The sequence below is a fragment of the Crocuta crocuta genome, unplaced genomic scaffold, assembly GCF_008692635.1.
Source record: "Crocuta crocuta isolate KB4526 unplaced genomic scaffold, BGI_CrCroc_1.0 scaffold131, whole genome shotgun sequence".
Classification (NCBI taxonomy): Eukaryota; Metazoa; Chordata; class Mammalia; order Carnivora; family Hyaenidae; genus Crocuta; species Crocuta crocuta.
This window is the reverse complement of record NW_027528977.1, coordinates 10,009,874-10,036,799: the sequence shown is the minus strand read 5'-3', so window position 1 is coordinate 10,036,799 and position 26,926 is coordinate 10,009,874. Positions and strand designations below refer to the sequence as shown.

At 36.9% G+C, this 26,926-nt stretch overlaps 1 protein-coding gene across 7 annotated transcripts in view; it reads right to left on the bottom strand.

Moving 5' to 3' along the window:
* Window positions 1–26,926, bottom strand: part of UIMC1 (ubiquitin interaction motif containing 1) — a 135,963-nt gene that overhangs the window by 47,839 nt on the left and 61,198 nt on the right. For 6 of the 7 annotated variants that reach the window (XM_077757261.1, XM_077757260.1, XM_077757259.1 and 3 more), the window contains 5 exons: window positions 11,067–11,191; window positions 10,222–10,327; window positions 9,177–9,913; window positions 2,202–2,266; window positions 80–156 (listed from right to left, as the gene is read on the bottom strand). In XM_077757261.1, the coding sequence (XP_077613387.1) occupies window positions 80–156; window positions 2,202–2,266; window positions 9,177–9,913; window positions 10,222–10,327; window positions 11,067–11,191 (1,110 nt within the window). The remainder of the gene's footprint in view (window positions 1–79; window positions 157–2,201; window positions 2,267–9,176; window positions 9,914–10,221; window positions 10,328–11,066; window positions 11,192–26,926) is intronic. The other variant, XM_077757265.1, reaches the window with a different exon arrangement.

The following is a 26,926-nucleotide window of genomic DNA, read 5'->3' as shown; positions in this document are numbered from 1 at the left end:
AAAAGTCAGAAAAGTTAATTGGCACAAAAAGGTAGAGAGCTATAGATCAGAAATTCAGTAAAATCAGTGAAGTGCTTACCAGGACACACAGTGACTTCCTCTGCAGAACTTTGTGGCATTAGGACTGAGCTTCTCTTACTAGTCAAAGCAGCAATGCTGAAAAAGAACCAAACCCCAAGTGAATCCCAGTAAAATAAATTAGAACACAGGGCCAAAAGCAATGGTGAGTCATTTACAAAGCCACAGGTAAATCCATACCTGCCATCCAATACCACAAAAGCACAACAGTGGAGCAAGGAATTCGTAGTGAAAACTCAAGGTCAGAAATGAGGAAAAGAAACATGCTTTCAACTCTGGTTTCATTCAGTGAAATCACTGAATCAAAAGAACACCCTTTTGGAATCTGTACAAAGGAAAGTTGAAGGGTAAGGACTAATTGTGAACACCATAAAAGACAAAAAGTCCACTCCAATATAAGAATGTCAATGGTTATTTATAGCCTCCATCTCAGCCTTCTGAAGGTTAGAGATCTCTAAACTCATAAGAGAAGATATGGAGATTCTCCGAACAACACACTAGCTTTTCCTTCACCTTGTAGTTAAATTTCCTCTTTATTTCAAGATGTGGCTTTTTCTAAGCAAAAAAACAAAAACAAAAACAAAAACAAAACTGCCCTATAGTAAAAACCTGCTCATACAAGCTGAATGTTATCTTCTGAAAGTAACATAATGATGAATCACTCACATCAAACTTCTAGTTTACCCTGCTTGTTCAGAGTGTAATCTCCTCCTGACAAAGGAACACATGGCTGAGAGATCTGAGCATCTGAGCTATCCCCCTCATGCTTCACAGAGCTTTATAATCCTTTGATCAAGTATGCAAGAGGACGCTTAAAAACATACAACCTCACATCAACCAAGAACCACAGAGAAGAGAGACTAACCATCGCTGATTCATGATAAATAACTAAATTCTAATAGGAAACCACAAGTGATTTCTCTCTCTAAATAAAACATCTCGTAACATTTGTTATAAACTCAAGCCAGACACAGTTTACTCTGCACGTAACATTAGGGCTCTATTCAAAGGGTCCATCACAAAACAATTTGCTGACATTTATAAAACGGGCTAATCAATTTGAAGTCAAACCACATTGACTGCAATTCCAACTCTCTCCTGGTGACAAAGCGTATAATCATTTATTAAAACTTACATCTGCTCTGCACAAGGCTCACGACAACAAAGCACAGGGGCCTGCAGGAAGCACAGGTTTTAACTGGAGCAGGCCACTTCCAAAATTGTCTTAAAAGCAGGAGAATCAAACCAAAATCATTACTCTTCAACTCAGGAAGAAATAACTAGTACTATCAACTTAACCAAAAGCCTAAGAACCACCACCAAATTAGGACAAATGGTAATAGTGTCTCAACTTCCACATGAGAGATGAAGGTCACTCAACACACTTACTCCTGAGTAATCCCCAAAGGTCAACTACCAGATAAAAGGGAAAAGTAACTGAAAACCTGATCCAGTTAATAATGCAGTCTGTAACCAACCAACCACTATATATATTATTAAAGTGAGAAGACTTAAGAAGGTAACTTCATCAATCAATCAGCAAGAATAACTGAGGAAGTAATGCAAATACAGCAATTTAAGGGGAAAAAATGAGATACAATCAGATTAAAAGTGGCAAAGGACAGGAGGTGAGGGTGATACATGTTCTCTGTTAGCTGAATAATATTAATAAAAAATATGTCTTAAGAATAGCCTTAAAAGATGTATACAATTTGAATATGCAGATAAAATAAGCATAAGGAAAGAGAATAAAGAAAGAGGACAGGAGGTCTAGAAGGACTTAAAAAATCTAGAGCCTTCAAATTTGGCATAGGAAGCTAGAATAGTTAAAAGAGTAGCAGGATGTTAACACTATTCAGGAATGTGGTAAATGGGATATGAGCCAAGATGGCTGGACTAGACCAAAAAAAAAAAATCTTAAGATCTCTTCTACTCTAATATTCTAGACTTCTATGAGCTACATATTTGAGAACTGGACGATAATGATCTCTCTTAGCTTGTGTTTTTAAAGGAGCTAAAAGATCACTGGCAAGCTCTTCCCTATACAGTCTCACTAATGTGGTTCATCTCTCTTATTCTGGCACCATCAGAGAATTCAGACCTGTAACAACATATAAACTTACCTTTGTGAGGCAGGTACAGAGTTTCCTTCTTCAGAAGTTTCTTCAACAAACAGCCCTTGGGAAGACTGCAAAGAAATATATAACATCCTAAATATACAGTCACAGATGAGCTGGTTTGTCTTCTATTAAAAAAAATTAATTGCTCAACACTATTAATCAGCAATTAGCAGTAAGAATAAAACATTTTACATAAGTTTCAGTAAAAAGAGCAGGACCTGTGAAGTGAGAAGACTGGAATTTAAATCACAAGTGGATCGGCCATCCACTTTGTAATCTAGGGTAAATCACATCTCAATCCGTTTTCTCATCTTAAAATGGGTATTAATCACTGCCTCAAAGAACATTATTGTTAAGAATTTAAAAATACATGTGATGTACTTTGTAAAATGAAAGACATATAAATATTAATTGGTGAGTCAAATGAATTATGATTTCAAAAAAGCAATTATAGGAGCATCTGAGTGGCTCAGTCAGTTAAGCATCTGACTTTGGCACAGGTCATAATCTCACAGCTCATAAGGTTGAGGCCTGCATGGGTCTCTCTGCTGTTAGCGCGCAGAGCCCGCTTCGAATCCTCTGTCTTGTCTCCCTCTCTGTCTGCCCCTCCCCAGCTTGCACTGGCTCTCTCAAAATAGATAAGTAAACTTAAAAAAAAAAAAAAAAAAAAATCAAAAAAGCAATTATAGAGCTCTTGTGGATAGAGAAAATATAGAGAGAAGCTCAGTTTTCAATGGACATGTTCAGTTGCATAAAACACTGAAATCTGTAAAAGAAGTCTTTCTGAGCACAACCAAGTCATAAAACAGAACATCCCAAAGGGAAGGTTATAGATTCCTTTTGCTACAAATCTGCCACAATAGTTTTAGTATCTGGCAACAGGGATATCTTTTAAGAAATGTAGCAAATATGGGGCACCTGGGTGGCTCAGTCGATTAAGCTTTGGACTTTGGGTCAGGTCATAATCTAACAATTTGTGGGTTCAAGCCCCACAATGGGCTCTGTGCTGACAGCTCACAGCCTGGAGCCTGCTTCGGATTCTGTGTCTCCCTCTTTCTCTGCCTCTGCCCTGTTCACACTCTTTCTCTCTTAAAAATGAATAAACAATAAAGAAAATTTTAAACCCCCCCCAAAAAAAGAAAGAAAGAAATGTAACAAATAGGGACTAGATAAAAAAAATTATTTTCTATGATTAATAGTAAAGTTGATACAAATGTCAACTCATTAAATGTAGGTGCACAGAAGAGCACAGAAACTTCCCTAAGAGCAGAGCTGCCTTAGGGAAACTTTTGAAGAAGTACCTGAGCTTTAAGACTTCTTCCAATAGATATAAAGCTACTGGCTGTAATTTTCAGGGGCTCCTAACAGGATATAAATAACCTAAACAAGTTAGGCATCTCTGTACCACTCAGAAAAATGACAAAATATACTCAAAAACAAATAGCTGAGATGAAATTTCATTCAAAGGAAAGATAAAGCTGTACAATGATCAGTAATGCACTCATCATGAAAAATGAGGGTTAAACAAAACTGTCAAAAGGACTAAAATATAACAGCAATAGTCACTTGAGTGTTTGAACTCAGTAATGATGAAACACTGATTATTTAAAAAAAAAAAATTTTTTTTAAGTAAATACTGACACCTAGTGTCCATTTAATAGATTTTACTGTCTTAGAATGACTGTAGTTAACTAAACTTGAGCTTCATAAGCAATCAAGGCAATCAGTTAAAAGATACCTGTACCTCTACCTTAGGCTAGCATATCTTTACCTTTCTCAGTGTTATTTTTTTTTTTAATTATTATATACCTATTATGTGCCAAGCCTATGCAAAACACTTTAAAATGCATTATCTCCTTTAATCCTCATAAGAACCTTGTGAGGCAGAAATTACTATTTTAGGAATGAGGAAAGTGAAACTTTGACAGGTTAAATAATTTGCCCAAAGTTACGGAGTGGGTCAAAAGCGGAACTGGGATTTGTTTCCAAAATCCATGTTCTAACCACTATTGTTATAGTGTTTACTCAAATAATATTCCTACAATCATTTCAACACAGAATCCCAAGAATGTCTTCATTTCAATAAATCATTTTTTTTAAGTTTATTTATTTTGAGAGGAGGGAAGGGAGAGAGAGAGAGAGAGAGAGAGAGAGAACCAGCAGGGGAGGGGCAGAGAGAGAGGGGGACAGAAGATCTGAAGCAGGCTCCACGCTGACAGCAGAGAGCCTGATGGGCTCAAACTCATATACTGTGAGATCATGGCCTAAGCCAAAGTCAGATGCTAAACTGACTGAGCCACCCAGGTACCCATCAATAAGTCATTTTTAATTTCTAAACTTACACCTCTGAGATGGCAATCTGAACATAGGGGTAAAGTGAGTTATAAACGGAATATGAAAATAATAAGCAAAATAAGCAAATAAAACTTGATTAGAATACCCAAATCTAATCAAGGTGAACAGGGACGCATAATATGAATATAACTTTAAAGAAGCTGTGGCCTAATCAAGATACTGCATTATGCCTGAAGAAGTAACATGTTAATGAAAAAGGGATGATATGAATCTAAAGAAGAAAAATCCAAAGATTCAGAATCAAGCAGTGTCATCATTACCATGGCCTGGGAAGTAAAAATTAACAGACACATCATCTGGTCACTACAGAAATGTCCTCTGTTATCAGGTACTAGTAGCTTATCAGGTCTTTCCATAGACTAGTTGAATCATCCATTAAAATTACTATTTTCTGACTACTATTTTCAGCCTTACAAATACCTTCACCCTAGAAGAAGGCACAATGGATGGTGGACCTGAATATTCTGGTCACCAAAAATGTCTATCTTTCATAATAAATTAGCAAACTGTCATCTGGTGTACATATCACCTTGAAGTTTGACTTGTCAACATCAGTTCTCACACCCCCCACATAATCTGGCCATTTCTGAAAAACAAATTCCAGTACCTGGACTGAAAAATTAAGGATCAGACCCTGAGAAGTAGTGACCACATCAATATACTACTCCTCCATCTCCCAACTGTATGGCCATCAAGATGACCTTTCCATCTTCATTAACAACCTCTCTATTGTTGCTGTGATGCCAGAAACTAGCTATCTGATTCTAAAGCTTTTATAACCTTCATATATACTAAAGCAATTTGCCTCGAAGTGAATGTTTTTCTAAGTCCCTATTTCTGGGAATCTTTTGTCATCTCAATCAACCAAAGTCGTACAAACAGGCAGCTCCAACAAAGTCATAATCAATAGAAAATGTTTAATAACATTCTTTCTATATAAATTCTTTCTACCCACAATTCCTAAAAGCAAAAAAAACAAGAAAAGTGGTAATATTACAACTGTAAGATTTTCATTATTTGCCTATAAAATTTGTTAAGTTTGTTTCATTTTTTTAAAGATCCTATTCTGTATTGGCAAGACTGACCTAGGCATTCTCATATATTACTGGAAGGAAGGAGTACACATTTGAGCAATCTTCCTGAAATGCAATCTGGTAATAAATAGCAAGTCCTTTTTTTATGTTTGCAGCTCTTTAACCCAGAATTTTTCTTGCTCCCTAACAGTACTAATTTTAAATAGAACAAAGTTTTACTTAAGAAAGATGTTTATCACAAGCAAAGTATCTAGCAACAGGAAAAGGATTAAAATATTATGATAAATTCATAAGCCAGAATATTATGCAGTCATAAAAAAGTGAAACCTACAAATAATTTTAATATCATAAGAAAATATGTACATACTGTAAACTTAAAAATACAAAAACATATTGAGGTGCCTGGGTGGTTCAGTTGGTTAAACATCTGACTTCGGCTCAGGTCATGATCTCACAGTTTGTGAGATCACATCGGTCTCTGTGCTGACAGCTCAGAGCCTAGAACCCGCTCTGGATTCTGTGTCTCCCTTCCTCTCTGCCTCTCCCCTGCTCAAGCTCTCTCCCTCTCTCCCTCTAAATTAAATAAACATTAATAAAATTTTTAATAATACAAAATATAATATGATAGAAACTGTATAAAAACAGGTGTAGAAGATGAAGGAATATATCACTGGATGATAGGGCTGTGAATGCTTTCAACTTTATTCTTTAAACTTTTCAGCATTTTTCAACAGTTCTAAGTGATTTCTAAAATTAATGTTAATGACAATGACTATATGGATACTTACTAGTTTGTCTGCCTGGTCACCTTTTTCACTGAGGACAGTCCATCACCCTGCCCACTCTTAGCCATTTATATAATCTGACACAGACCACACTTCAGGTGGCCAACTGTAAGTTGGGCTGGTGAAAGCTACTAACCCCAAATGGTCCATAAGTCCTTTCCTAGAAATTTGGAATTGGAAGTGAAAGAGAATAAATCTCCTATAACCTGTATTTAAGTTTGGGATCTATAGGATCAGTGTCTTCCACCTACCATTATGAAAGAGAAGCAAAGAAAGTGAATCGTTCAGGGAGAAAAACGAAGTTGATACCACAATATAGCAATTAGATATTGAAAAATTACAGATACTATTCCAGACCTTGTCCAGGCTTGGCTTCCAACCTATTTTAGAATTTATAAGGCATCCTGTTTCCTCATGACAAAGTCCTTTTATTTTTTTTTTAATGTTTCCCATTTATTTTTGAGAGAGGCAGACAGAGTGAGAGTGGGGCAGGGGCAGAGAGAGAGTTAGACACAGAATCCTAAGCAGGCTCCAGGCCCAGAGCTGTCAGCACAGTGCCTGACATGGGGCCAAATCCACAAACTGCAAGATCATGACCTGAGCCAAAGGTCAGCCAACTGAGCCACCCAGGCAGCCCAATAGTCTTCTTTTTAAATTAAACTAGCTTGATTTTGATTGCTTGTGGCCAAATAACACTTACTATCTATAGTATTTGGTGGCCAGTTCAGGGAAGTTAGAGGGCCAATCAGGTTCTGAACAATTCCAGGCTATTCCAAAGTCGCTGCTTTCAAACCTTAGACCTGACACAAGGCTATCCTCTACCACTCTAGTCCCTGGGATTTTCAAGCTAACAACTTGAATTACAATGAATCAGTCAACAAACATGATAAATAAATGTTCATTCTGTAGAGTTAATTTATTCTCTTAAAGGGAAGTATCTCTGAATTGCAAAGAACAAACAAACAAAATATGTCATCATAAGTCAACCTAATTTTCCTTAGGAAAAGAGGTAAGTCACTAGAATTGTTAAGAAAAACATTTTCTTCCCATACAGCAATCTTGCCAGAATGTGGATGAAGAAGGCTGGTGAAGAATGATTCCCATAGATACCCTCAACAAATGTGTTCTGGTCCCTTAGAGAGAACTAACATTTACTGAGTGCCTATAATCTCCTAAGCATCATACTAAACAATTTACATAATTCACTTTAACCATTAAAACTACTGTAAGACATGAATTACTATTCTCATTTTACAGATATAAAACTGAGATTCAGAGAGGTTAAACAGCTTGCTCAAAGATACACAGTTACTAAAACAGAGGGCAAAATTCAAACTCCAAATTCATGTTCTCTAAACTATGCTATGTAATTTCTCACAGTTAAAAAAACATTTCTTGAATCCTTATCATAAGAGACAGAATAGGATAACAGTAAAACAAAACCAAAAACTGAGGGAGCCCAAAAATAAAAATANTCTAGATATATCAGAAAAAAACGGAAAGGGCAATCTAAATGTTCCCAAATAGGGGATTGTGTTTGATAAATTATAGAAAATCATCACAAGCAAAATCAAAAATATACCATCACATGGGGGGAAAATAAACTGGAAAACTACCCATCTTATTAAAAAGGACCACTTCCTCTAATATGTAAAGGGTACCTACAAACCACTAAGAAAAAGATTGTTGAAAAAGAAAAATGGCCGTAAGATCTAAACAGCCAGAAAAGGAAATATAAATGGGTTTCAACAGCACACGCAATAAAAGAAATGCAATTAAAACTGTATTGAGACAGCATTTTTCATTCCAGATTGGCAAAGATCAAAAAGCCCTAACAGTACTGATTGGGTATGGTTATAGGGAAGCTGGTACTCATACACTTCTGTGAGCGTAAATTTATACAACCTCTATGAAAGGCAATTTGGCAACAGCTAACAAAACTGTAAATGCATATATCCTTTGATCCATCAAATTACATCTACAAGAAATTATGCAAGTATCTCCCATGTGTATGAAACATCTTCATACAAGCATAATTAGTGCAGTAGTGTTTGTAAAATATCAGAAACCTAAAAGTCTACCAATAGGGACATTGGATAAAATAAATTCATCCATACATAGTGTATTACACATCCAAAATAAGGAAGAAATTCCTTATGTACAGTTATGGAACAATCTCAGAAATATCTCAAAGAAAAAAGCAAGGTGGAAAATAATGTGTAGAGTACGGAAAAGAGTATGTATACTCATTTGCTGGCACTACATAAATTATCTTAGAAGGATACACTGGAAGCTAGTAATATAGGTTGACTTGAGGGAAGGGACCTGATTGGCTGGGGAAGGGGATAAGTGACAGACTTTTCATTGACAGCTTTTTGAATTCTGGGCCATGTGAATATTATTACCTATTCAAAAATTTAACTATTTAGAAATAATAAAATTTTAAAACACAAAGTATAAATTATGGTACATCCATATAATAATGTTTTCAATTATACTTAATCAGAAAAGATTTAAGATTCATTATTAAGTACGGAAAAGAAATAAACCTTATACAGGAAAGTCTTCATTTTGTAGAAAAATTAAGATGTTAAAATGCACAGAAATAATGATTGCCTCTTGGTGCTAAGATTATGGATAATTTTTTTTTCTTCTTTACATTCTCCTGTACTTTCCTAATTTTTCATAGTGAGTATGTGTTACTTTAAAAATCAGGAAAATAGACCACAAAAAGAACAAATAGCTATAATTCTTGTTTAATCTGTGAGTAAATCATCCTTAATTACAGCATCACTGACCCTTACCTGACCATGACTGGCTGATGGTTCTTCCTCCAACAAAAGTTTGTCTTTCAAGCTTTTAACTGGGTTTCCTTGGAAATCCTTGGTTTTTGAGTGCCAGACAGATGCCCTAGACTCCTGCCTCTCCTCTTTGTCTTCATCTCCCATATCTTCTGAGATGCCTTCATTTTTTTCACTAGCCTGATCTCCTTGGCCACATTCATTCTGGATCAGAGAAGGAGGTCTAGGTAACACTGGTTCCCCAAACCCTTTTTTTTTTAAGAGCTGCCTCTGAGCCATTTTTAGGCTCTTTTGATAAACCTCCAACTGGCAGAGAATGACCTGGGTGTACTGGTTAGGGTCTACTCCAGCAGGGCAGAATGGAATACCCCAGAAGTAGTGTACAGTGCCCCCAACATCCTGGAGACCTTTGGTGTCTGCTGAGGTAGGCAGACAGTGCCTAGATGTGTCCCCCCTACCCTGGGCAGCTTTGTGAAAAGCACAACCCCTCCCAGTACTTCCCTGTGGCTTCCCACACTGTGTGTGCTCAGCCAAGTGGCCAATACATCTGTCAAAACATTTAACGTTCTCATTCTCAAACACTGGCTGGCTTGACTGATCCCAGCTTCCTGAGCTGCCAAAGACCGGCTCCTCTTCAGTGTTTTCAGTGTGGTCCCAAGGCTCCTCTCTTTCCTCAGCCTCGTTTCCCTGACTGATATGTGAGCCTTTAAACAGTGATGGAGGTACCAGCTGCCATATGCCTGTAGGTATTTGAGAAAAAGTAGGGCTAAGGACAAACTGTTCTTTATTAAGAGGGCTTGGTAAGTTATCACTTATCAAGAATTACATAATGTGGGTAAAAGGCTCTTCTTTGTGTTTAACCAAATGTTGACTTCCTTGGTCATAAAAAGTATGCTGGATATTAGTGAAATCTCAACTACTTTCAGATTTAACCTCTTTAATACCACCAAAGGGACTTGGGGCATTTCTGTATATCTACTCTCAGCATGAAATCCCTGTGATATAGTTATACTTGATGAGTGGAAGGAGTCAGAACAGGGAGACATGCCTTCAGTGGTCCCAGAGTCTGTGGTTTTCTCTTGGTGGGACTGTGAAGATGGTCCAGTTGCCAGAGGTCGAGTTCTGGTAGCAGAAGCATCAGAAGGCCGGCAACTCTGAAAACAAGTGATCCCACACCAGACCAGGTTTGTCATTAAAATAGTTATACATGAAGGGTCACAGGAAGGACAAAACAGGGAGGCCACTGTCCCTAAGAGATTCTCCTTTCCAAAACACAGATGCTCACTTCAAATGACTTCCACAAAATGTACTGAGTGCCTACTATGTGCAAAATGCTACACGAGATCACTATATAAACCCTTTTCTAATATAGAGACATGAATGACATAAAGGATGGCTCAGGACCTGCCACTGGGAAACAACCTTCACATTTAAAATAATTTCGACTATACATATTCAGATACCAATTTAACATTATTTGAAAAAAATTTTAATTGCTCATTCTTTCCATAACCCACCTCTAGTTTCTCACTGCCTTTGCTCTTCCGCCAAAACAGGGGAGAGAAGCAACTTATCTTGCTCCCTTTTGGTTTCTTGGGAGTTGGTAACTCTTTTCAGAAGCCGTCAACTACTATGGTCCTCTTAAACCAAATACTGAAAATTTGTGGGGTGTAAGAAACTCTTTCATATGAAATTAACAAAACGCTACAAACTGGATTCACCAACAATTCAAAAAACATTGTAAAATTATTATGGGAAATATCTGTTAGTTGAAAACCCTATGAACTACTACAGCTGGTTCCTAATGTAATTGTAATACTGCAGAAGTAAAAACAAACAAACAAACTTCTGATCAACCCCCCTCAACAAACTTTTCAAACATAGTGTATTTACATTCAGGCTTTCTGCAATGGCTTTCCTCAAGAGTGCCTCTTCTTCTTCCTCCTGGCTGTTCATCTCCCTAGCTTCCTGCTCACTCATTTTGAGAGCCAGAGCAAACTGTTCTTCTTCTGTCATTTCTGTAAGAGGGTAAGAAAAAAAGAGGAAAGGAACAGCACAAACACTGAATAAGCATGGAAGCAAGAGACAGAAAATATTAAACTTTCCAAGTGAAAACACTACAGACCACTTAGTACAATTTTATAATCTTATAAATGAGGAAAGACCTAAAAGGTAAAGTGCTGGCCAAGAAAAATAGCAATTGTTTCAGTAAATATCCTGGATTAACTAGGCTGTAAACTCCTATAAAGGCAGCGTTTTTACTTATTTTGTTCACTGCTGCATAAAAGAGTACCTGGCACCTGATAGAAACTCAACAAATATTTGGCAAATGAATGAAAAAATTTAAAAAATGGGCTCCCATTCCAGGGCTTTTTGCTCCATATCATATTGCTTTGTGCTCAACACTTAACCAGAAGAATTTTATTCTTCAAAATCCTCTGATTTACCCAGTAGAAAAGAACATTCCTAGTGACCAGAATGTAATCTCCAAACACATATTTCCCATAAAAGCAACTAGGGTATCTCTGAGAAAGGTCCCATGGCTAATTCCAAAGGTAGAGGGCTAATTCCACATCTGGAGCATAAAATGTAAAAAATGAGCTAGAATATCTGTCATGAGCAACGTATCTATCAGACATTACTAGGGTCATATCAAAAAAACTTAATAGCCAACTTTTAAGTTGGCCAAAAATTGAACAACTGGACAAAAAAGTGTACTGGAATATCAATAAGAAAAATGAATGCAGTGAACTAAGCTAGTAAATGTGTTTAAATCTATGAGTTCATAATGACACTCAGAAAATAAAGTATCAATTCTAACCAAATTACAGATTTGACCAGCACAATCCCAATCAAAATCCCAACAAGATTATTTAACGCAACATAAGAGAAAATTCAGAAATAGACCCATATATTGATTTTCAACAAGAACAGATTTTTCAACAAATATGCTAGAACTGTATATCCATAAAAAAATTATCCTCAACCCTCACTCATACTATATACAAAAATTAACTCAAAAATGGATCACATAACTAAATATAAAAGCTAAAACTATAAAAATTCTAGAAGAAAACCTAAGTGAAAATCTTTGTAATCTTGGGGTAGTCAAAGAATGCTTATACAAGACCTACAAAGAAAAAAGCATAAAAGGAAAAAAAAAGACCTAATAAAAATTTAAATCTTAAGAAAATAAAACGGTAAGCTACAAAATAGGAGCACATATTCACCACACACACACACACACACACACACACACACACACACAGTCTGATAGGGGCGCCTGGGTAGCTCACTTGGTCGAGCATCCAACTCTTGATTTCTACTCAGGTCATCATCTAACGGTTGTGAGATCCAGCCCCACGTGGAGCTCTGTGCTGAGCATAGAGCCTACTTAACGACCCTCTCTCTCTCTCTCTCTCTCTCTCTCTCTTTCTCCCCCTCTGTCCCTCTCCCCTACTCATGCACTTTCCCTCTCTCTAAAATAAAATAAAATAAAATAAGTAAAATCTGATAAAGAACTTATATCCAAAATATACCAAAAATTCCTACAATTTAATAAAACAAGCAATCCAAGTTTTAAAAGAATAAGCAAGGATTCTAAACAAACACTTCACAAAGGAAAAAGAATGACCAATAAGCACATGAAAAGATCATCAGTCATCAGGAAAATGCAAATTAAAATGAGAGTACTATATGCCACTAGAATAGCTAAAATGAAAAAGGCTGGCAATCCTATCAAAATCACTAAATCATTTAAAAATTTTTGATTACATCTTTTATGTTCAATTTAAGGGAACCTAGAACCGTATAATGCACAACAGATAAATCTGAGTTCTCTGAAATACTCTGCTTTTCAAAACACCCCATTCCCTAAAGGTTCTGGAGAGATGAGGCTTTGCTGCATTAACTGATGTATTCTCCAGATTCTGCCTTCCTGCTACACCATTAGAACAATTACTTTAATGTAGTAACACAGTATGATTCTGTTTTCTAGTACACAGGAACTCCAGAGGCAGATTGCCTGAGTTTAAATCTTGATTTTACTTCTTTAGTGTCTAGATTTCAGCAGGTTATTTATCCTGTATATCTGGACACTGGTGCTGGTCTTTGATAATCTCCCTCCCTACTTTTACTTTGCTTCTTTTAATCTGCTGGGGACATGCATGTAGGGTAAATAAATATACTCTTGATTTTAGGGATTCTCATGTAAATACCATGATTCTGCAATACTTGTTTTAGGTCACACATACATAAACTTGTGCAATAATATTTAAGGCTGTTATGAGAATTAATTTAATACATGTAAAAAGCTTAGAATAGTGCTTGGCACATAACCAAGTATCCAATAACTGTTTATTATTAATTAATAATTAAATTATGTATTGTCACTATGTATCAAAGAAATCCAAAACTTCAACTTAGATTATCTATCAGTCATTTTACGTATATTTTACTGGCAGCATACAACCACATAATTTGACAAAGCCACCATTACATATTTAATTTAACCACAATCAGAAATTAGTTACTGTCATTCACTAGTACTCTTATTTTCATATAGCAACCATGATCTGAGACTAAAATCCAATAAACATCACTGTTGACTAGGATTCATTTTACCTGACCTCTTGCCTACATAAGAACCCAACCATTAGAAGAAAGGGAAAAACAAACTTCTTCCTGGGAGCATACACCTTTAAGGAAAATATGAGCAAGTGTCAATCTTAGAATCTCCAAATGAATGGACCTGCCTAGCTTATCAAATGATTCTGCTGAGCTAAACACACAGTAGTGCACAATTTATAAAGCTGATTATGCTGATCATAATTTATGATGATTAACTTCTCCCAACATTCAGGTTAGCCTCCCACTGAGAAGTACAAACAGGTTGTTAACAATCCAGATCACAAAATTAGACAGTACATATCAAGAGAACCTGTGTAATTTTGAGGTATTTGAAATGGCTGAAAGGGAACATTTCATATAAAAGAAAACAAACAAATAAATTGTTTTCCCACCCAAATCTTTTCCTAAGAACTTTCTTTCCCAAAGAAGATATAGCTCTGCAACTGTGGTAAGGCTAAAATACCTACATATTGCCAGTTACAGTGCAAATCTGTAAAACACTTCTGAAAGGTAGCATGTAACCCCTTTAGATGTGCATTCTCAAACAAAGTGATACAACTTCTAGGAGGTGACCCTAGGTAGTCACTGAAGAGAAGAGGAATGCACAAAAAGATGTCCACTACACTATCATCTATAAGAGCACTGACTTAAAAAAAGGCAATGGTTAAGTAAACTATGGCATGTTAACTCAAGAAACTCAAATGTTGTTATCAAAATGCTAATCACAAAGACATATAAAAATGATAAACTGTATAAAAGCCAAATGAAAATATAATGTAGACAACACAACCAATTTCTTGTTCCACATGTAAGGAGCCTGAAAGTTGCCATTGTCTCCTAACAAGAAGTAAAAAGACTAAAAAATCAACAACTCTTCTTGGATCCATGAAAGGGGAGAACACAGGGCAAACCATTGCCCCCAAGATGAAGAGATGGACAGGGGAATACAGGGAGTCATGGTTTATCAGAGCAGAGATTCAAAAGGAGAAACTGTCAAAGAAATCAGTGCCATGCTAGAAAACTATAAACTATAATTGACAAATTACTGGAGGCTCAGTGCCTAGAAGTCTGAGCATTAAAAACCCCATGGGAACTCAGTCATAACAACCACCCTACCCCAAAATTTGTGAATTTTCCCTCCAAGAGCTCAGCTAGGTTGTCACAATAAAAAGAGCAGAAATTTCCTCCTGAGCATCCTACAGAGGGACAGAAAAAGGAAATAATTTGAAATATGCCAGAGTACTCTCTGTGTGAAACACTTATGAAGTTCACAGTCCAGAGGCACTGACTCACTGAAAGACTGAGACCTAACCATAGAACTACAGAATACTTTCCCATGGTGCACCTGGGTGGCTCAGTCAGTTAAGCATCTGACTCTTGATTTTGGCTCAAGTCATGATCTCACTGTTTTTGAGTCTGAGCCCCACATGGGGCTGTGTGCTGACAGCGCAGAGTCAGCTTGGAATGCTCTCTCCCTCTCTCTGACTTTCCCCTTCTCTCTCTCTCAAAATAAATCAATAACCTTTAAAAAATATGTTACAGAATACTTTCCCTACCTCCATTCCTTAACTACATGTTACCAAAGACCTATTCATAATAGTTTCTTTCCACCCAGTACATCGTGTCCAGCTATCAAGAAAAAATTACAGGGGCGCCTGGGTAGCTCAGTCAGTTGAGCATCTANGAAAGTCGGACGCTCAACCGACTAAGCCACCCAGGCGCCCCGAGCATCTAACTCTTGACTGTGGCTCAGGTCATGATCCCAGAGTCATGAGATCAAGCCCCATGTCAGGCTCTGCACTGAGCATGGAGCCTGCTTAAGATTCTCTCTCTCTCTTCCCCCTGCCCCTTGCCCCTCAACTGCATGTGTGCTCTCTTTCCAAAATTAAAAAAAAAAAAAAAAAATTGTTTAAATACAAGGCATAATAAAAGGCATAAAAACAGAATTTGAAGAGATACGGTAACCACTGGAACCAGACATGGCAGCATACTAGAATTATCAGACTGGGAATTTCAAACAACTATGATTAATATACTAAAGACTCTTAGTATAGACCCCTTAGTATATTAGAGAGCATGCACGTAGAAAGCCTACAAGGACAGATGGACAACATAAATAAAGAGATGGAAATCCTAAGAAAAAAAAAAAAATTGCTAGAGATCAAAAACACTATAACAGGGGCACCTGGGTGGCTCAGTCAGTTAAACATCCAACTCTTGATTTCAGCTCAGGTCAAGATCTCAGGGTTGTGAGATCAAGCCCTGTGTCAGACTCCACGCTGGGTGCAAAGCCTGCTCAAAATTCTTTCTCTTTCCCTCTCCCTCTCCCTGCCTCCCAACCCCCGCTTGTGTGCACGCATGCTCTCTCTCTAAAAAACAGCAACAGCAACAACAACATAACACTAAGAGAAATGAAGAATGTCTTTGATGGGCTTATTAACAAACTGAACACAACTGAGCACACATGAGAGAAATTTCCAATACTATGAGGAGAACAAAGACTGAAAAGAATGAACTAGAATATATCTAAAAACTGTGAGCCAATAACAAAAGTAGTAATAAACACATAATGGAATTACCATAAGAAGACAGAAAAGAGCAAAAGAAACATGTGAAACAGAAATGACTCAGAATTTCCCCAAATTAATTTCAGATACCAACACACAGATCTAAGAAGCTCAACCCACCCCCCCACACACAACGCACCCTAAACCTAGGTATATCATTTTCAAACTATAGAAAATCTAAGATAAAGAAAAAATCCTGAAAGAAGCCAAAGGGAGGAAAAAAGAAAACAACCTTACCTATACAGAACTAAAGATAAGAATGACATCTGACTTCTCCATGCAAGCAGAAAGAGAGTAGAATGCAGAATCCATGCAAGCAAAAAGAGAGCAGAGTGTTGAGGGGGGAAAACCACCTATACACAATTCTGTACCCTATATTCCTCATAAGTGAAAGAGAAATAAAGACTTTTCTTAGACAAACAAAAATGGAGGGACTCTGCTGACAGTAGACCTGCCTTGCAAGAAATGTTGAAAGAAGTTTCTCAAACATAGGTCAGAAACTCAAATATATATAAATAAAGTAAGAGTATCAAAGAAGGAATAAATGAAGGGGCGCCTGAGTGGCTTAGTCGGTTAAGCATCAGACTTTCGCTTAGGTCATGATCTTGCGGCTCGTGGGTTCGAGCCCCGCGTTAGGCTCTGTGCTGACTGCCAGCTCAGAGCCTGGAGCTTATTTCAGAGTCTGTGTCTCCCTGTCTCTCTGGCCCTCCTCTGCTCACGCTGTCTCTCTCTCTCTCTCCTAGAAATAAATAAAAATATTTAAAAAAAAGAAGAAGGAATAAATGAAGGTAGAATAGAAATTTTTATTTTTCTCATTCTTAATCTAAGAGAAAACAGTTTGCTCAAAATGTTAATAGTAATAATGTATTTGACTATGTATGCTTACATGTTATTTTTATATATGCTTCTATATTTGTGAAATAAATGACAACAATGATACAAGGAATGAGAAGAATTAGTATGATTTTGTTATTATGAAATACACATAATACTCATGAAGCATTACAGTGTTACTTAGTTTTTTTGTTTTGTTTTGTTTTGTTTAATATTTTTTATTTATTTCTAGGAGAGAGAGAGAGAGAGACAGCGTGAGCAGGGGAGGGTCAGAGAGACAGGGAGTCACAGACTGAAACAGGCTCCAGGCTCTGAGCTGGCAGTCAGCACAGAGCCCGATGTGGGGCTCGAACCCACGAACCACGAGATCATGACCTAAGCGAAAGTCGGACGCTTAACCGACTAAGCCACCCAGGCGCCCAGTGTTACTTAGTTTTATTAAAATTTTAAAATTTATTTATTTATTTTGAGACACAGGGAGAGTGAGTGGGGAAGGGGCAGAGAGAAAGACAGAGAGAAAATCCCAAGAAGGTTCTGTGCTATCAGCACTGAGCCCAACACAGGACTCAAACTCACAAACAGTGAGATCATGACCTGAAAAGAAACCAAGAGGCAATAGCTTAATCAACTGAGCCACCCAGATGCTCCATTTGTTTTTATTTTAAATGTTTATTTACTGGGGCACTTGGGTGGCTCAGTCAGGTAAGTGTCCAACTTAGACTCAGGTCTTGATCTCACAGTTCCTGAGTTCAAGCCCGACGTTGAGATCTGTGCTGACCGCTAAGAGCCTAGAGTCTGCTTCAGATTCTGTGTGTGTGTCTCTCTCTCAAAAAAATTAAATTAGGAAACTAATTTGACCATAAACTATTTGTAAAATAAATAAATAACAAAAAAAATTAAATGTTTATTTATTTTTCTTGAGTGAGCACACACATGCAAACAGGGGAGGAACACCAAGAGACAGAGAGAGAATGAACCCCAAGCAAGCTCCATGCTCAGCTCGAAGACAGAGGTGGGGCTCTATCGGGGGGCTCGATCTCAGGACCTTGAGATCACATGGCTAGATCATAACCTGAGCCAATTTCAAGAGTCAGTTGTTCAACCAACTGAGCCACCCAGGTGCCCCACATTATAGCATTGTTTGAAAATGGACTTGGATTAGTTGTAAATGTATATGGCAAACGCTAGGGCAACCACTACAAACTGTAAAAAAAAAAAAAAAAAGTCGGGGGGGCTCAGTCGGTTCAGTATCTGACTCATGATTTCAGTTTAGGTCATGATCCCAGGGTCATGGAATCGAGTCACCTTACTGAGCTCACTGGAGCCTGCTTGAGATTCTCTCTCCTTCTCCCTCTGCCCTCTCCCCCACTCATGCTTGCTCTCTCTCTAAAACAAATAAATAAAAATGTAAAAAAGAATTCTAACTGAAATTTAAGAAAGGAGAGAAAATGAAATCATATAAAATGCTCAGTTAAAACCACAAAAGGCAGAAACAGAGTAGAAGACAAAAATGAGAAGAGGAGGAACAAAAACAGAAAACAGTAACACATAAGATAGATGTTAATCCAGCTACATAAATAATCACATTGGGAGCACCTGGCTGGCTCAGTTGGAGGAGCATGTGACTTTTTTTTTTTTAATTTTTTAATGTTTATTTTCGAGAGAGACAGAGAGCAAGCAGGGTAGGGCAGACAGAGAGGGAGACACAGAATCTGAAGCAGAGAGGGAGAAGAGAATCTGAGCTGTCAGCACAGAGCCCGACATGGGGCTCGAACTCACAAACCGCAAGATCATGACCTGAGCTGAAGCTGGACACTTAACCAACTGAGCCACCCAGGCGCCCCAATGTGACTCCTGATCTAGGGGTTGAGTTCAGGACTCACACTGGGTATAGAGATTACTTAAATAAGTAAAATTTTTAAAAATAATGAATTAATTAATCACTTTGAGCACCAAAGACTAAATGTACAAATTAAAAGAGACTGTCAGAGTGGATCAAAAACACCACCAAACTCTACGTTGTCCATAAGTAACCCACTTTAATTGTTTTTTTAAGATTTTAAGTAATCTCCACACCCAATGTGGGGCTCAAACTCACAACCTCGAGATGAAGAGTCACATGCTCCACTGACTGAACCAGCCAGGTGCCCTAAAAACCCACTTTAAATACAAAGATAGTTATAGGTTAAAAGTAAAAGCTTAAAAGTAAATAGATGGTACAGCATAGGGAATATAGTCAATAATATTGTAATAATGTTATATGGTAACAGATGGTGACTACACTTATTGTGGTAAGCACTGAATAATGTAAAGAATTGTTGAATCAATATACTGTACACTTAAAACTAATATAAGACTGTATGTTAATTATACTTCAATAAACAAAACAAACAACAAAATGAAGGATAAAAATCATGATCATCTCAAAAGATGAAGAAAAAGCACTTGACAAATTTCAATATCCATTCATAATAAAAACTTACAACAAAGTGAGTTTAGAGGGAAAATATTTCAGCATAATAAAAACCATATATGAAAAAAGCAAATGGGAAAATTTACCATAGTAACACTAATCAAAAAAGAGTAGGAGTAACTACATTAATTTCAACAGAGCAAACTTCAGAGCAAGGAAGGTTATCAGATAAAAGAAGGGCATTACATAATGATAAAGAGGTCAGTTCTTTAGGACAACATAACAATCCTTAACATGTAAATGCCTAGCAATGTCACCATGTGAGGCAAAAACTGATAGAACGGCAAGGAGAAATACATGAATCCACTATCATATTTTAAAACTTCAACATCCCTCTATCAGAAGTGGACTGATTCAACAGACAGAAAAGCAGGAAGGATATAATTGAATTTAATACCATTAATCAAATGGACATAACTGAACCTATAGATTATTTCAACCAATAACAAGAACATACATACCCTTTTCAAGCTCACATACAAGATTCACCAAGACAGACCACATTCTGGGCCATAAAACACCCCTTAACAAATTTAAATAAAAATTAGGCAATGTCTGCTCTCAGATCACAATGAAATTAAGCTAGATATCACTAATAGAAAGATAACTAGAAAATCCAAAAACTCATGGAGATTAAACAACACATTTTTTTAATTTTTATTTTGAGAGAGACAGAGAGACAGCAAGAGAGAACATAAGCAGAGGAGAGGCAGAGAGAGGAAGAGAGAGAGAATCCCAAACAGGCTCCGCACTGTGGCTCAATAGATTAAGCATCCAACTTTGACTTACGTCATGATCTCACTGTTCATGAGTTCGAGCCCCACATTGGGTTCTTCGTTGACAGTGAGGCCTGCTTGGGATTCTCTCTCTCTCCCTTTTAAAATAAATAAATAGGGGCGCCTGGGTGGCTTAGTCGGTTGAGCATCCGACTTTCGCTTAGGTCATGATTTCACGGTTCGTGGGTTCGCGCCCCGCGTCGGGCTCTGTGCTGACTGCCAGCTCAGAGCCTGGAGCCTATTTCGGAGTCTGCATCTCCCTCTCTCTCTGACCTTCCCCTGCTCACGCTGTCTNATGATCTCACTGTTCATGAGTTCGAGCCCCACATTGGGTTCTTCGTTGACAGTGAGGCCTGCTTGGGATTCTCTCTCTCTCCCTTTTAAAATAAATAAATAGGGGCGCCTGGGTGGCTTAGTCGGTTGAGCATCCGACTTTCGCTTAGGTCATGATTTCACGGTTCGTGGGTTCGCGCCCCGCGTCGGGCTCTGTGCTGACTGCCAGCTCAGAGCCTGGAGCCTATTTCGGAGTCTGCATCTCCCTCTCTCTCTGACCTTCCCCTGCTCACGCTGTCTCTCTCTCTCCTAGAAATAAATAAAAATATTAAAAATAATAATAATTAAAAATTTTTAAAATAAAATAAAATAAAATAAATAAGCTTACACACACACACACAAAGAGATACTACTATACACCTATTAGAATGAGCAAATTCTGGAACACTGAAACATCAAACGCTTGTGAGGATATGCAATAGGAATTCTCATTCACTCATGATGGGAATGCAAAATGGTGTAGCCACTTTGGAAGACAGTTTGGCGATTTCTTATAAAACTAAACATACACTTACCATAAAATCCAGCAATCATACTCCTTGGTTATTTACCCAGAAGACATAACACATAAATGCACACAGATGTTTACAGAAGCTTTATTCTTAACTGTTAAAAACTTGGAAGCAATCAAAATGACCTTCAGTAGGTAAATGAATAAATAAACAATGCTATATTCAGACAATGAAATATTATTCGGCAGTAAAAAGAAATGATCTACCAAAGCATGAAAAGATGCAGAAGAACCTTAAATGTGTATTACTAAGTGAAAGAACCAACCTGAAAAGTCTTCATACTGTATGAAGTCTTCATACTGTATGATTCCAACTTACATGGAGACAGTGAAATGACCAGTGATTACAAGAGATTGGCAGCAGGAGAAATAAATAGGGAGGGTACAAAGGATTTTTAGGGCAATGAAAATTTATGATGATATCATTATGGCAGATAGATGTCATTACATATTTGTCAAAACCCACAGAATGTACAACACCAAAAGTGAACCCAATGTCAACTATGGACTTAGGGTGATTATAATATGTCAAAGTATGTTCTATCTGTCCCTCAATTCTGCTCTAAAAAAATATAGCCTTAATAAAACAAAATTAGGAATTTTCATAGGTTGATTAAATAAAGACTACAAATCACAGATCCAAAAAAAATATTAAAAATATATATATTCCAGGAGTGCCTGGGTGGCCCAGTCAGTTAGGCATCCGACTCTTGATCTCAGCTCAGGTCTTGATCTCAGGGTCATGAGTTCAAGCCCCACGTTGGGCTGCATGCTGGGAGTGAAGCCTACATACACACTATATTGAAGGTGGTCACAAAAAAAAGACAGCTTACGTACAAAAGAACAAAGGTAAGAATTCTCATCATCTTCTCGTCAAAAACTCAGCAGCCAGAAAACAATGGAGTGACATTCTGAAAATGCTGGGGAAAAAATATCTATCAAACCAGAATTCTATAAACAAAGGAAATATTCTTCAAAAATGAGTAAGATTCTATATGCCACTTTCAGTAGGGAGAACTAGGCAGAACATCAACAAGGAAATAGAAAATTTAAACAACACTATAACCTAACTAGACCAAACATAGATCTATTCAACACTCCAGTCAACTAGGCCAAACAGGTATCTACAGAACACTACTCCCCCTGAAGGGAGAGTATACATTTTCCTTAAGTGTACGTAGAATATTCTCCAGGACACATCATATGATAGCAATAAAAGAGCCTTCAATAAACATAAAAGGATAAAAAACATACAAAGTATGTTTTCCAACCACATGAGTAAAATTAGTGATAATAGAAAGAAGTAATCTGAGGAACTGACAAATACCCGGAATTAAACAAAACACCTTAAACTAACCAATGGGTCAAAGAAGAAACCAAAAGAGTAGTAGAAAATATCCTGGGGGGTGCATGGCTGGCTCAGGTAGTAGAGCACATGACTCTTTTTTTTTCTGTTTATTTATTTATTTTGAGAGAGGGAGAGCAAGTGCATGCACACAAGAGTGAGGGAGAGGCAGAGAGAGATGGAGAGAGAATCCCAAGCAGGCTCTACACTGTCAGGGCAGAACCTGACGCAGGGTTTTAACCCACAAATCATGAGATCATGACCTGAGACAAATCAAGAGTTGGAATCAACTGACTGAGCCATCCAGGCATCCAGCAAGTCTTGACCTCAGGGTTGTAAGTTCAAACCCCACACTGGGTATAGAGATTACTTAAAAATAAAATCTAAAAAAAAAAAAAAAACTTAAGAGATGAATGAAAATAAAATATGTCTTCAAAACTTATAGGATGCAGCTAAAGTAGTACTTAAAAGGAAATTTACAACAATATACGGCCTATATTAAAAAAATCTTGAATCAATAATCTAAACTTCCACCTTAAGACACAGGGGAAAAAAAAACAGCAAACTAAACCTAAAAGAATACAGAAGAAATCAATAGAAAATAGAAAAACAGGAAAGTTGATAAAAGAATAGTTTGTGAAAACAACAAAATTGACAAACTTTGAGTTAGATTGAGCAGGGGGAGAAAAAAGATGGCTCAAACAACTAAAAGCAGGAATGAGAGTGGAGACATTCCTAACAATCTTAAAAAAGTAATAAAAAGGACAATAAAGGAATACTATGAGAAAAATTATATGTCAATAAATTGCTAACTTAGAGGAAATGCACAAATTCCTAAAATGACAAAAACTACCAACACTGACTCAAGAAGTCACAGAAAAATCTGAATAAAAACCACAACTGGTAAGAGACTGAATCAGTAATCAAAACCTATCCATTAAGAAAAAAAAAAGCCCACAAAAAACACCTATCCACTAAGAAAGGCCTAGGCCCAGATGGCTTCACTGGTGAATTCTGCCACTTAAAAAAAATTAACAACAACTTTTCCAAAAACTAAAGGAGGAACCAAAATGCAACTCATTCCCTGAGGCCAATATTAACCTGACACCAAATCCAGACAAAGACATGACCAGAAAACTATAGACTAGCATCTCTTATGAAATGTAGATGCAATAAATTCTCAACATAATACCAGCAAAACAAACCCAACCACGTATAAAAAGTATTCTATACTATTACCAAGTAGACTTTATCCCAGGAATGCAAAGTTAGTTTAACATAAGAAAATCAATTAATATACCAAATCAATGAAATTTTTAAAAGACAAAACCCAAATAAATCATTTTAATAGACACAGAAAAAACATTGGACAAAATTCAACACCTTGTCCATGATAAAAACATTTTTCAATGACTAAAATAGTATGTTTTATGTGAATCTTATAATTAAAAAATTTAATGAGAAAAGGATATGAAAAGACTTTTCTCCAAAGAAAATATACTAACGGCCAATAAACACATGAAAAGATAATCAACACCATTAGTCATTAGAGAAATGTACACCAAAACCACAATGAGATCATTTCATACCCACTGGGGTATCTAGAATTTAATAAATAAATAAATAAATAAATAAATAGGAAAATAAATGCTGGCAAGTATGTGAAGAAATACACTCATACAACACTGGCGGAAATGTAAAACAGGTAGGCATTTTAGAAAACAGTCTGGAAGTTTCTCAAATAATTAAATATTGAGTTACTGTATGACCCAGGAATTCCACTCCTCGGTATACAACCAACAGAAATGAAAGCATGTGTCCACACAAAAATTCGCAAATAAATGTTAACAGCAACTTCAGTCATAATAGCCAAAGTGTAGAAACAATCTAAATGTCCATCAAATGATGAATGACTGAAAATGTGGAATAGCAATAAAATGGCATATTACTTAGCAATAAAGGAATGAAGTACTGATTATGCCAAAACATGGCTGAAAACATTAAGCTAAGTGAAAGAAGCCAGTCACAAAAGACACATATTATATAATTTCATTTACATGGAATGTCCAAAATAGGCAAATCTATGGAAACAGAAAGTAAATTAGTGGTTGCTGAGGGTTGAGGGAGATAAAGGCTTTGAGTGACTGTTAAGTGCATGAGGTTTCTTTTGGGTCTGATGAAAATGTTTTAGAATTATACTGTGGCAACAGTTGCACAACCCTGTTAATATACTAAAAACCATTTTATACTTTAAATAATGAAGCTGGATGCCTGGGTGGCTCAGTCAGTTAAGCGACCAACTCCATTTCAGCCCACATCATGATCTCATGGTTTGTGGAATCAAGCCCCACATTGGCCCTGTGCTAACAGTGCAGAGCCTGCTTGGGGTTCTCTCTCTCTCCCTCTATCATACACACACTCTCTCTCTCTCAAAATAAATAAACATTTTAAAAGTAATAGTAAATAATCAAGGTATTATAAGATGAATGAATTGTATGGTACATGAGTTGTATCTCAATAGTTCCCATTAAAATGAAGAAATAAAGACTTTCTCAAACAAAATCAGATTAATTGATTGGCAACCAGTCTACATTACAAAAAGTGATTTAAAAAAAGCTTTCCAGCTTCCAGCAGAAAGAAAATGAAACTGCCCAGAAACTAGACTCTACACAAAGAAATAAACAGCCCTTGAGATGGCACAGAAAAGACAGATCATTGTCATGATCTCACAATTACCGAGTTCAATCCGTGCATTGGGCTCTGTGCTGACAGCTCGGAGCCTAGAGCCTGCTTCAGAGAGATTCAGAGAGAGAGAGAGAGAGAGAGAGAGAGAGAGAGAGAGAGAGAGAGAGAGAGAGAGTGTGTGTGTGTGTGTGTGTGTGTGTGTGTGTGTCTTCCCCTCCCCTACTCACATTCTGTCACTCTCTCAAAATTAGACATTAAAAAAATTTTTTTTCATTAAAAAAAGGCTCTCAAATGATAAGACTTTAATTCAGCAACATCAATAATTATATTAAATGTAACTGTAAAACAATAAACTATATTAAAAATAGAAAAAAATAAATGTAACTGTAAAAGACAATTAAAAGACAAAAGTTGTCAGAATACATTAAACAGATAAAAAGGATTGTCCGACCAGATAAAAAAAACATGACACAACTAAATTAAAAAAGTAAAATCCAATTTGACTGTAAAGATCCAGAATAACCAAACAGGCAACTATTAACAGTCCACCAATGATGACATAAACTTAACCATCAACTGATAAAGGTTATCACATCTCAAAAAATAACTATTATCAATTTTCAATACTGAAAATAACTTGAGTACATTCTAACCTGGTGACAAGCTACTTCTAGACATAATGCAATGATTTCACAACACTGAATTGTTTGTGGTCAATTTTACAAGGCTAAGAATTCTACCCTAAATGACTGAAATTCAAATTAACAGTGAAATAAAGCCTTGTTTATTTTCAATCAACTTTTGTAATAATTTCAACTAGTTTTCAGATCTTTTGAAAAATTCACTGAAATGAACACTTCACATTAAAACGCCAAAAATAATAATGAAATAACTTCACAATGGAGTACAAAATCAGAGAGGGAAAGCAAAACCTACAGCAAACAATTTTTGTGATATTGTGACTTATACTAATAAATATATGTTTGATCTTTGTTCCTGGCATAGAGCTCCTAAAACCCTTGGAATTTCTTGAGTGAAAAGAACAATAAAGGTTATCTTTTGTTATTCATAACAATCCCTTTGGAGCATCTGGATGGGTCAGTCTGCTGAGATCAGCTCATGATCTCACCACTCATGGGTTCAAGCCCCGCATTGGGCTCTGTGCTGACAGCTCAGAGCCTGGAGTCTGCTTTGGATTCTGTGTCTCCCTCTCTTTGCCCCACTCCTGCTCCCACTCTATCTCTCTCTCAAAATAAATAAACATTAAAAAATTTTTTAAAAAAAAATAACAATCCCTTTTAACCATACCTGAGTTAATGCATTTACTTTCGGAAAGCCTCTAAGGATGGGGGAGCCAACCAGGGTATCAGAGGACTGAACTTTCATCCCTGTCTCCTAACCTTGAGGGAAGGGAAAGGGGCTGGCTGGAAGTTGAATCAATCACCAATGGCCAATTATTTAATCACTCATGCCTGCATAATGAAGCCTCCATAAAAATCTATAAACTACAGGCTTTGGAGAGCTTCTAGGTTGGTGGAGATACTGGAAAGGTGATACACCTAGAGAGGACATGCAAGCTCTGCAGACCTTCCCTCATATC